The 12,020-nt window shown below is 35.8% G+C and overlaps 1 protein-coding gene across 2 annotated transcripts in view; it reads left to right on the top strand.

The window, feature by feature from the left end:
* The window catches only part of RGS9 (regulator of G protein signaling 9), an 87,376-nt gene extending 79,451 nt beyond the window's left edge, over positions 1–7,925 (top strand). For both annotated transcript variants that reach the window (XM_031965685.1, XM_031965684.1), the window contains 2 exons: positions 3,389–3,474; positions 6,855–7,925. In XM_031965685.1, coding sequence (XP_031821545.1) covers positions 3,389–3,474; positions 6,855–7,029 — 261 coding nt within the window. In that variant the 3' untranslated portion in view covers positions 7,030–7,925. The remainder of the gene's footprint in view (positions 1–3,388; positions 3,475–6,854) is intronic.
* Positions 7,926–12,020: the final 4,095 nt, after the last annotated feature.

Raw genomic sequence — 12,020 nt, 5'->3', positions numbered from 1 at the left:
GAGAGAGAGAGTGAGAGAGAGAGAGAGAGAGAGAGAGAGAGAGATAGAGGAGAAGGGAAGGAGGGAGAGAGGAGAGAGGAGAGAGGAGAGGAGAAGAAAACAGAGAGACACAGGGGAAAGAGAAACATAGAGGGAATAGAGTTAGACACAGAAGGAAAGAGAAAAGGGGCAGAGTTACTTCTTTCAAAATATACTTTTATAGATCTTCCCACTTCAGTATATATGCCTTTCCCATTCCCCATCCCCCTAGCTGGGTACCATGGGACTAAAAAAAGATTCCTGAATAATTTCCAAGTGGCAAGTCATTCAATACTTAGAAAGTGGTGTATATCACAAGAAATGGGCCAAGTACAGGCTCAATTCCATTCATGTTTCATGGAACATCCCCTGAAAGTCCATCTCTGCACATGCTCTATGCAATATCTCCAATCCAACCTTTTGCCACAGTAATAAAATTCATTTCTTTTAAAAGATCTGATCAGGTTTTCACTGAATAAGATTAGTTTTTCTCTGTCCCACCCCATTAAAAAAGAATTAGTAACATTTAACTAGGTTCATCTTATAGAAGGATTTCTTTAAATAGTATATGAAAAAATAGTATTATGAAAATAGTATATGAAAAAATATTATTTGGTTTATAAAAAATTCTATCTGCATATAAGTTTTCAGCTAAAGTGAGTAATACTTTAATATTAATGACCAGAATCAGTTCAGCCCACAATTAAGGATTCACAAAGTACAACCAGGAAATATCTTTGTAATATGGAGACACTTTCAACTTTTTTCCTAAGGGCAAATCCCATGTCAGCAAGTGCCAATATGGTCAGAGGATTAACAACCAAGGCTTTGCCTCCAGGGCACTGAAATTTAGAGCTTTGACAGCACTATACTCTTTCAATAGCACAGAATATACTAAGTTTAGCATTTAATTAGCAAGAATAATTAGAATTTATCTGATGCCCGCTTTTCTCTGGTACCTGCAAATCTTTACCTACCTTTACCCCCTTCTCCTATGACTATATCCCAGTTGAATTCCTCCTCAATAGACAGCTAGGTGGCCAAGAAGATAGAGTGGTGGACTTAGGGTCAGGTATACTTGAATTTGAATCCTGCCTCAGATACTTAGCTGGATGATTCTGGGCAAGTCTCTTAACTGCTGTCTTCTTCAGTTTCCTTATTTATTAAATGGGATAATTATATCACCTACTTGACAGGGTTGTTGCAAGGATAAAATGAGGTAACATATATATAGCATTTTGTAAATATTAAGGTGCTATATAAATGCTAACTATTATTTTTGTTATTGTTAATATTATTATTCCATGGAAGCTAAAGTGTCATAAAATATCCCCTCAGTGAGCTGGTATCCCATGATTTCTTTTCCTAATCACTGAATCGATCTTAAAAAATGATTTGATGTCTGATTTAGTATAGTTTCATTTAAGCATGTTTTGTCAGAGTTTGTCCCAGATGCCAAAACTGCTAGTTATGGCTCTGATTATGGATCAAAATTTGTCATAGCAAAATTCAACACCATGGATTAAGATTATAGTTTAATTTATTATAGCCCTTTATGTTACAAAAACCTTTTATATCCATTATAGGTGAGTATTATTATTTATATTTTATAGATGAGGAAAGAGTAGTATAATGGAATTATGAAACTGATCCAAGGTCACATGGATTTTAAGTATCAGAGTCAGAATTCAAGACTAGATCTTTTAACTCCAAAATCAGAAGTATTCTATTGTACTTGGTACAGTGGAATAAGTATTGGCTACAGAACCAAAGGACTTGGATTCAAATCTCACTTCTGATGATTATTTATGCTTATAGGCAAGTCACTCTCTGGGCCTCAGCTTCCAAATAATGAAGTTGAAATAAATAGTTTCTCTTTTTCTTCCAAACCTAATTCTATGATCCTCTTAAGTGACTATGTATAAAACACTTAGAATACAAAAACAAAGTTGAAACTGCAGCTGCCTTCAATGAGCTTGCATTCCATATAACAAAATCAATATACCATCAATAATGTTTTCACTCTATTTCAATAGCATTCACCCCAAAAACTAACACATTTCTAAAAGTTAATGAAGACTCTCACAATAATTCTTTCTTATTGATCATAGGACATAGATTAAAGCTGGAATGGATTTCAGAGACCATCTAATTCAACTCTTTCATTCCCATATAAGGAAACTGAGTTGATAGAGAGTCACATAGATCAAGACTTTTTAAACTTTTTCCACTCACTACTCTTTTCATCCAAGAAATTTTTTTATAAGATTTTTTTTATTATAGCTTTTTATTTACAAGTTATATGCATGGGTAATTTTACAGTATGGACAATTGCCAAACCTTTTATTCCAAATTTTCCCCTCCTTCTCCCCATCCCCTTCCCCAGATGACAGGTTGACCAATACATGTTAAATATGTTAAAGTATAGATTAAATACAATATAAGTATACATGTCCAAACAGTTATTTTGCTGTACAAAAAGAATCAGACTTTGAAATAGTGTACAATTAGCCTGTGAAGGAAATCAAAAATGCAGGCAGACAAAAATATACGGATTGGGAATTCTATGTAATGGTTCATAGTCATCTCCCAGAGTTCTTTCGCTGGGTGTAGCTGGTTCAATTCATTATTACTCCAATGGAACTGATTTGGTTGATCTCATTGCTGGAGATGGCCAGTTCCATCAGAATTGATCATCATATAGTATTTTTGTGGAAGTATATAATGATCTCCTGGTCCTGCTCATTTCACTCAGCATCAGTTCATGTAAGTCTTTCCAGGCCTTTCTGAAATCATCCTGTTCATCCAAGAATTTTTTACACAAACCTGGGTATATAGGTATATAAAATAGATGCATAAACCAAACATTTGTTGATAATAAATCATAATTTTGCAACCCTTTATTCAATTATGCAACCCCATATGGGGTTACAACTCACAGATTAAGTACCTTTGACATAGATAGTAGGTGTTACAGGTGGATTTTGAACCAATCTCTGATGCTTACTTTTCATATGACTTTTCAAATACTCTTTATGTTTATCATGTAGTAATTAAGCACAACCCTGTTTCAGTTCCATAAATCATGTGAACTAGACTTTGGAATTTGTTTTTGGAATTTCTACATGGAAAAGGCTTTATGGTACAGTATAGGATTGGATCTGAAGTCACAGGATTTTGTTTCAAAGTCACAGGATTTGTAGTTTTACCACATGGATTTTAATATGTAGATTTATACATCATATGTGGAAGAGTATAATTCTTTAACTTTGGTATTTCTGTCTTGCTATAGCTTGAAAATAACTTTAATTTTCCTTTTGATTTGGCTCATTCTCTCCTATAATTACTCTTTTTCTTTTGCTCCTATCAGGATTCTTATGCTCGGTACTTAAAGTCTCCAATTTACAAGGAAATGCTGGCCAAAGCCATTGAACCTCAGGGGATATCCAACAGAAGGCAAGTGGAATTACCCTGACTGATGGTTGTAAGGAACTAACATTTTATTGTACAAAGGCACAAAAGAGGAAATGGGAGCATCTCTCTCTACCAATGATAAGGCGTTGAGCTATTTGCATGTTTTTAGGAGAGCAATACTTTGTAAGTCATGCTATCATCAATTTTCCTGAACAATCACTTTCAGTAAGTTTTTCTCCCTGATACAATTTTAGAAGAATTTGGTTATATTTTGATTCAATAATTTTCATAGCATGAGCAATGACATCTTATTGGATTTAAATCAATATTCCTTTTTACTCCTAACAAGTGATAAATAGCTTAGGAACTGACAAAAGCTTTATTAATATTAGAAGTAGTCAATGAATCACTTAAAATAAAGTGGATGCAGGGTTTTGGAACAGCCACCAACTTTCCTATCCCTGCCAACACAATTCTTTTGAACACTGGCAAATACATTTGCATTTGCAGGTAGTTGGTTCATCTCATGACAACCCCTCCACTAGAATACATCTTCAGGCAATCCAAAGAGGGAGGAAAAGAGATCAGAGCCACACATCAAAGGAGGCTCAAAAACAAAAACAAACTTTATTTCATTGCTAAGGATAATGGGCTGTAATAAAAAAAGAGGAAGAAGGAAGTCTTTGTGTTCCTTCTACCTCATTTACTCCTAAGGAAAGGAGCATCCAAAGGACAGGAAAATCTCCTTTCGGCAGCAAGAAAGGAACTTGATAGTTTTACACATCCTGCCAATAAAGTAGGAGGAAAGGGACTAGTACCTTCAGATCACTTGTGACTTGTGCCTGTGTGACAGAGTGGTTAAGATCTTCTTTGGGTAAGAAAATTGGCTCTTTGACTATTTGTGTCTTGGATGATTTTTGCATGTAGAACAGTATTAGATTAATGGGAAAAATAAAGGAATGAGTAATAAGAATCAGGGAAATACTCTGATTGATCACAATTTAGTAAGTGCTGGCTACGCTCTTCAATACAATTCCATGAACACTTATGTGTTTACTGTGTGCCAGACCCTGTGCTAGATAAGGGAAATGCAAAGATAAAACTAAAACAGTCCCTGCTCTCAAGGAATTTACATTCCTCCTGGGAGTTACAATAAGTTCACAGACAGGTATAATATAATTTAAGGTTTTATGGGAGTGAAGGGTTCTGAGAAAGTACTTTTGAAAAGTGTGAGGAGGGAGAAAAGGGAGAAGAAAGAGGGAAGGAGAAAGAAAAAGAAGGTAGGAAAGGAGGAAGTTGAAAGAAAGAGAGGGAGTCACACTTACTCTTTTTCAGTTAAAGAGAATAATAGGGACAGCATAATGTCAGAATATGCATATAACAGGATGGTGGCAGTACTTGTCATTGCATTTGGCAGGGGGCTCCAATTGTTCCCAAAGCATCTATTCATTCTTCCTCTTCCTCCTTCCTCTCAAATTTTCTCCTTGACTGTTCAGCACAAGAGGAACATTTAGTCAGAGAAGAATAATTGTTTTTAGGGTGTCTGGTTGTAGCCCCTCATCAGAAACCTTGCTGCCATTTCCTGATTGAAGGGGATGCTTGACTTTTGCCAAGTAATAAGGTTTCACAGGATGCAAAACTGTAAAGAGGGTGGGATGACCAGGGCTAGTCTTTAGGGTGCCAAATGAGGGGGCACCATATTGCAAGTCCACTAATAGCATTTACAATGCACTGAGTTGAGCTCATTCCCCATAATGATATCTTCAGTTCCTGAGGCAACTTCTTTAGCAGTGACCTTCAGTCAGTATTCCAGGATTTCTGTTCCACTATCACAAGGAAGTGTTTTCCTTACTTCCTAGATGAGGGAACTTTTTCTATATGTGTATGCATGAATGTATGTATGCCTCTATGTGTACTGCTTATTCCAGGAACAAAAATTCCAAGTTATGGTTTGACTTGAAACTAGAGCTCCTGGTCTTAATTGGCAATCACTCTGGAGACAGATTCTAGATGAAAAACCCAGTTCACAACCCAGTTGAACTATAGTTAGGTTTTAGGTATCCTACCGCTCTTTAGTACATAAAGGAGAATAATATAGCTTCTTTAGCATAGAGTGCTATATAACATGCGATTCTAAGAAGGGAAGGCATAGTCCAAATCTTTCAACAAGTCTCTTAGCTGACTAAACTGTTACAAAAGGACATTGTCAGTTCTCCATTTAGTCTATCTTCATAACTATTCTTTTTTAAAACATGACTAGAGAAAACGAGCTCATGACCATTGCTTTTCAAAAAGACTACTAGAGAAAAGAAGTTTGGCCAAATATTATCAATGTAAAGATTTTTTTTTACTAAAATCCAATTTAAAGCACCCACATTTTATCTTTTCCCAGTAATAAGTGACATTTATATAGTTTTAGGGTTTACATAAAAATTTATTCATAGCAACCTTGGAAAGCAAGCAGCATAGTAAAGATATGATTTTGCAGGTGAAGAATTTGACAGAATAAATGATATGTCAAAAATCAGATTAAAACCTTCAGATAAAAAGCCCTCAGTCTAGTGCTCTTTTTCTACTAAAGTTTTTAAAAAAAAATAGATTGATCAACAAGAATTATTATTTATTATATGCCAGCCACTGTTCTAAGTTTTGTAGAAACATATTCAAAAATGAGATAGTCCTTGCCCTCAAGGAGCTTATATTCTACTGGAGGATACAAAATGTCATAGATAAATAAGTAATATATAAAGTAGTCCACAATAGTGAAGGAGGCTGATAGTGGAGAGGATCAAGAAAAATCTTTTAAGGGAAGTGACATTTGAACCAAGTTTTGAACAGAGCCAAGGCAAATGTGAGGGGGCGGGGGGAGGAAAGAGAGAGAGAGAGAGAGAGAGAGAGAGAGAGAGAGAGAGGAAGAAAAAGGACGGACGGAAAAAAAAGGAAAAAAAGGAGGAAGTTATGTACAGGAAATAGTGAGTTGGCCAGTTTAATCAATAGTGCAGGTAAATAGTAACATGCCATTGCCTTGGAAGGATAGACCAGAGTCACACTGAAGGGCTTTAAATGTCAAATGGAAGAATTTGCGTGTTGTCCTACAAGTGATGGGAAGTCCCTGAAACTTCTTGAGCAGGGAATGTCATAGTCAGACCTGTACTTATCGCTTGGGGAGCCATGTGACAAATAGTGTAGAATGGATTGTTTTGTTGTAGCTACGGAAATAGTTTAGGTGAAACTTGAGAACCTGAAGTAGAAGCAGAACAAAGGAGCTACAAAGGAGCTGCTGTTGGAAGGGAAGTCATTTGAAGGATGAGCTAACACATCCAGATTTTGTCTCTCTCTCTTTAGCATCTCTGCTGGGCAAATACTATGCCCTATCCCTTGTATCCCTCTAATTAATTCTTTCTCAGTGTCCTTATTTTCAGGAGCAGTATCCCATTCAGGCGGCGGCGTCTTCAGTCCAGCCTAAGCCCTGTCATTGTTCGGCAGCTGGAGGAAGAGGCTAAAGCTCGAGAAGCAGCCACTACGGTGGACATTACCCAGGTCATGAGCAAACTGGACCGGAGGAGCCAACTCAAAAAGGAAATTCCTCCTAAATAAACTAAGAGGTGCCGGCATGGAGGAGGAAAATCCAAGGAAAGGGATTTTCAGTGGGGAGGGGAAGCTAAAAAAAAAAAAAGCCACCAAACTGAAATCCCTTGCACACATTATTCTATTTCCTATCCTCAATGGACTCTCTTCCTTTCTAGGTTCTTCTCTCATTGATTGAAGACCACCACTAATATCACTCACTAGGGCAACCAAAGCTGATTTCCCCATCTTATTTCATAAAGTAGCAGAAATAGAGGATGAAAAGCTTGGGGATGGGGGAGACATCTGACTCACAATCACCATATATCAGTTTATATTAAATTCTGGAATATGGGAAGTAAGAGAAATAGGATACTTGGAGTAGCACTTCTTTTTTTTAAATTAACATTTCATTTTCCCCTAGTTACATGTAAAACAATTTTTAATATTTTTTTTAAATTGTGTTCCAGATTTTGAGTAGTATTTCAATTATAAAATCATAGATGTGGAATCATCTCTTCTTTAAAGCTTAGTTAGCTTAGGAACATCAGTTAAAATTTAAATCTGAAATGTCCCTCACTCTTGCTATCAATCCACTTAATGCACTGCCTGAATGAGATTATTAAAGTAGTTTAGGGGCAAGGGTGGGGATTGTTGAGGGGTTCATCAGTAGCTTTCTTTTTTATTCCCACAAATTCAAGGCTGTCCAATCCCTCCATATCTGGATTCCTTTTCCATGCTGTTCTTAATTCATTTCAATAAGCATCTATTAAAGGTCCACCATGCAAAAGGGAGGGAAGGAGAGAGGGGATAAGCATTTATATAGCTCCTATTATGTGCTAGCCACAGCACTAGATGCTTTATAAATGTTATCTCACTTGATTCTCACAACAACCCTGTGAGTTTGGTGCTGCTATTATATTCATTTTATAGTTGAAGAAGCTAAAAGAAACAGGATAAGTGACTTGCTCAGGGTCACACAGCTAGGAAGTTTCTGAGGTTGAATTTGAATTCAGGACTCCAGGTCCAGTGTTTTATCCACCATGCCCCATAACTGCTTAATACACTATTACAGTAAATGCTGGGAGGTACAAAGACAGTTGCCCTCAAGAACTTACATTCTACTGGATACATTCTTAGGTTCAAAATCATCTATAATGGATTATTGGCAAGTTGTCTCCAACACACAACAGTTTATATAAAGTTTATATAAATATCCTCCCTCCTTTTCTGTATTTAGCAGCATCTTCTAGGCCAATGAATAAAGACATATTTTACTGTATTGCCCCAAAATAAGAGTTTCAGTACTTCTTATACTGGACCTTTCTCTAGAATAATAATATTCTGTGGGTCTAGACATATTGCAACCAGAAGAGTGACAAATGAAATTAACATGCACAAAAATTAAGGAAATATCATCTTTAAAGGTTTCTTAGTAATTTACACTGGACAGAACTCTGCTATGGCTCTGCTTAAGATTTAGGTTGATGTATGACATGAAAAAAGTAGGTTGACTGAATGGATCCTCTAATTAGAATTAATGATAATCCCAACAGGTCAGCATTAGCCAAACTGGGATATAGGTAATTCTATTTGATCTTTTCAAGATCAACTATGATTTGATCCGTCTAGTTTTTTCCTGATATAGCTTTAGTGCTTATGCTAATTGTCAGGTGAGAAAGGAGGGTAACTCAGCTCTTATGACTGGAAGGTTAATGTCAAGGATAATCATTTCTACAAGGACATTAAGAAGGCAAATTAAAGAATTGAGAATGGGATCAACTTTTTTATATGTGTGTAGCCATGAGTTTCATGGTGATAAAATGACATTTCATCAGTAGCTTGTTTACCACCAGTAATTCCTGCCATTGACTTTGGTAGATTTCTTGAGCTTGGGAATTCTGGGTTGCAATGGATTAAACTCATTGTATCTGGGAATAATTCCCCCTTCAATATGCTGAGCTCTCTGAAGTTGAGGACCACCAGTTGTTCAAGAAAGGGTTAGGTGACTTGAAAATGGAGCAGGTCAAAGCTCTTTTGCCATTCAGTATGGTATTGAGTGTGTCAGTGGTCCTTAAACTTTCAGCCTGTACAAAATAAGACTATCTGATTAAAAAAAAACTCTTTAAAAGTATAGCTAGATAAGTTCTATTCTTCTTTACTGTGAAGGACAAGGGAGTTCTCACACAAATTGACACTATACTTATTTATGACAACTTTTCTGACTTGTGATTTTTTTATGCAAAGGAAACTGCTAGGGAAGAAATTCCTTCTATCAGTTCCAGTGGTCTTGATGGTATGGTATGGTATGGCACGGTATTGTACCACTATAATTATTGTGCAATTTATAGTCTTAATGATTGGCCTAGAGACATCAAAAGGCTACCCTGAATGCCCTGGATAACAAAAGTCCAAAGGTAGAATTTGAACTCAGGGCTTCTTGACCCTAAGGCTGGCTCTCTATATATCATGCTGTCTCTTGTGACGACTTTACACCCAGATAATTCCTGGTCCTGAATTTATACAACTAGCAAAATAGGAGAGAATCAAGCTTATTGTCTAGACACTAGAAATCTGGAGAGTAGTAGTTTGATGGGATTCAGGATCATATGAAAGAAAAGAAATAGGGTCCTATTTGTCTATCCATACTTTTCTTACCCAAGGACTTATTTTATTTGATAAGGATAAGGTGGGATTCTATGTCTGGAAAAGAATGGAGGACAATCAAATGATTTCTGTTTTTACAAATTCAAGCAACTATTTTTAGGCAGTCATTGAAATTCTATTCAGTTGTATTAGTGGGAGAGATGATGGAGTATACATGAAGATATGGAATAGGCTTGACTCCAGTTCAATATACTCTGAATACTGCTTTTGATAGCATACTTTTAGAAATAAGCTATCTATTGACTTCTTGTCAACATATTCTCTTTCACTATGTTCTAACCCAATAAGCATTTATTAAGCACCTCAAGTGCAAAACACTGTGCTCACTGTGTGAAATCAGTTCTTGCTCTTAAAGGACTTAAATTCTATTGGGTGACATCAGTACAACAATATGAACACCAGATATACCTATTATGTATACATGAACTGTATGTACATGAACAATTCTACAAGGATATTGAGATCACCTAGACCAAGAGCACATAGTCTTCACTATGATTCCATTGAAATTATCAGGACTGAGAGTGAGACTTTGTCAAACTAGTCTTTGCTATCAAGTCCCAAGTCCTCTTCCACCAGTATTGTTAGATGTCTAGTTTTTAGGGATCAGGATACAGTTCTCCTTGGAAAGAACTCTGTAAGAGATTTAATTATTAAATATAGGTCTCAGAAACCATTTCTTCTGACCACCTATTCACAACCAGAGACCAAGATAGTGGTAAATAGTCTGGCAATTATTTTGGTGAAAATGGGCACTGTAGGTAATCAACTAAGGTCATTCCATTGTAAAAAACAAAACAAACAAACAAACAAAACTCCTTGTCTTTTTTTTTTTTTTTAACCATTTTAGGGCTTAATTATTTGAATTATCCTCTCAACTCTTTACCTTACTATGTCCATGTAGATACTAAATTATTACCATTTTCACTACACTGAAGCTCCTACATAAAATCTTAGATACAGAATTAAAGGAGCTAAGCTTACAGACCTAGATTTGAGACCATAATTTGCAGAATCAGTGTATATTCAGCTAATGAAAACTGATCTTAATTTTAGCCTGGGCAAAATATAGAATGTGTATGTGCTATGGTAGATAGGGTAAGAAAAACCTGGGTTCAAGTCCTGCTTTCATATCTAAACTAGCTATATGGCAAATAATTTTTCAGTTCCTAGGCAACTCTCTAAAGAACAGGTTTAATTGCTAAATTTGCATTGGTGGAGAAAAGTTCCACACCAGATACTTACCTAAATTTGTGAAATCATAAATCTGCATTCCCTTCTCTGCCCTGTCTTCACTCCCCAATGGCAAACTAGAACCATAAATCAAATTTTGAGAGGTAGTATAGTGTGGTAGAAAGAACATTAGGGGAAAAAAATAAAAGAAAGAAAGAGCATTATACTTGGAGCTAGAAGGCTTGAATTGGGGTCTTGGCTACTTCACTCACTAACTATGAGAACAGATGCAAGTGATTTTATTTCTATATAACTTAGAGGCCTACTATTCTACAGCAGTGATTTCTATGCTCAGATGAGAAGATGGGGAAAGAAATCTTAAAACCTTAAGTAAATTTATATACTAATAAATGGGATTCAGAAAATTCTGACTTAAGGACTCTCCCAGGATGCAATGTATGCTAGAAGGGACATCCATGAGATATGTGTTGGGACCTAACTCTGAAGAATTGTTAGTGTTCTTCCCTAAAAGACAATGAGATTTGGAATTATGAGGTCAACTATATCCAGGCAACAAGAAATGACTTATGAAAAAGGATGGTGTAAGAATGGCAACAATAAGAAGATGTCTCAGAATCCAAAAAAGTGCTGGAAATACACACTCTATACCATGAAATCTCCAAATTTCCATAAGTCTTACTGCCATTTTAACTTGTTTATGGGATATTTTTCCACTCCATGGCAAGACATACCATATTTTATAATGAAAATAAGTAGGAATCTACTTAATCTCATTTTATAGTCAAATTTGCTTTAAAATAGATTTGTTTTAACCTTGCATTTCTGAAAAACAAGAAATTCCTGTAACACATGCCATAGTTAAAGAGAAATTGTTTTGTAGATATATGTGTTTTTGGTAAGATTAAGTCATTGTGCTCCTATATTATTGTAGATAATTGAGGACTCACTTTATAGTAGAGATACTGAATTGTACAAGACACATTTTTTATAATATTTCCTTCACTGTCAAACATATCCAGTGCTCCATTACATCTCCCCAGTTACATAATTTCCTAACTAAAATCAAAGAATCATAGAATTTTAATGAATAATCATTAAGTACACACTGTGTGCCAGGTACTATGCAATGTTATAAATGGTCTCAGAGGTCATCTAGTTCA

Source organism: Sarcophilus harrisii, chromosome 4 (assembly GCF_902635505.1).
Source record: "Sarcophilus harrisii chromosome 4, mSarHar1.11, whole genome shotgun sequence".
NCBI classification, from domain to species: domain Eukaryota; kingdom Metazoa; phylum Chordata; class Mammalia; order Dasyuromorphia; family Dasyuridae; genus Sarcophilus; species Sarcophilus harrisii.
Note: the sequence above shows the minus strand (reverse complement) of the source record. Positions and strands in the feature narration are given on the sequence as shown.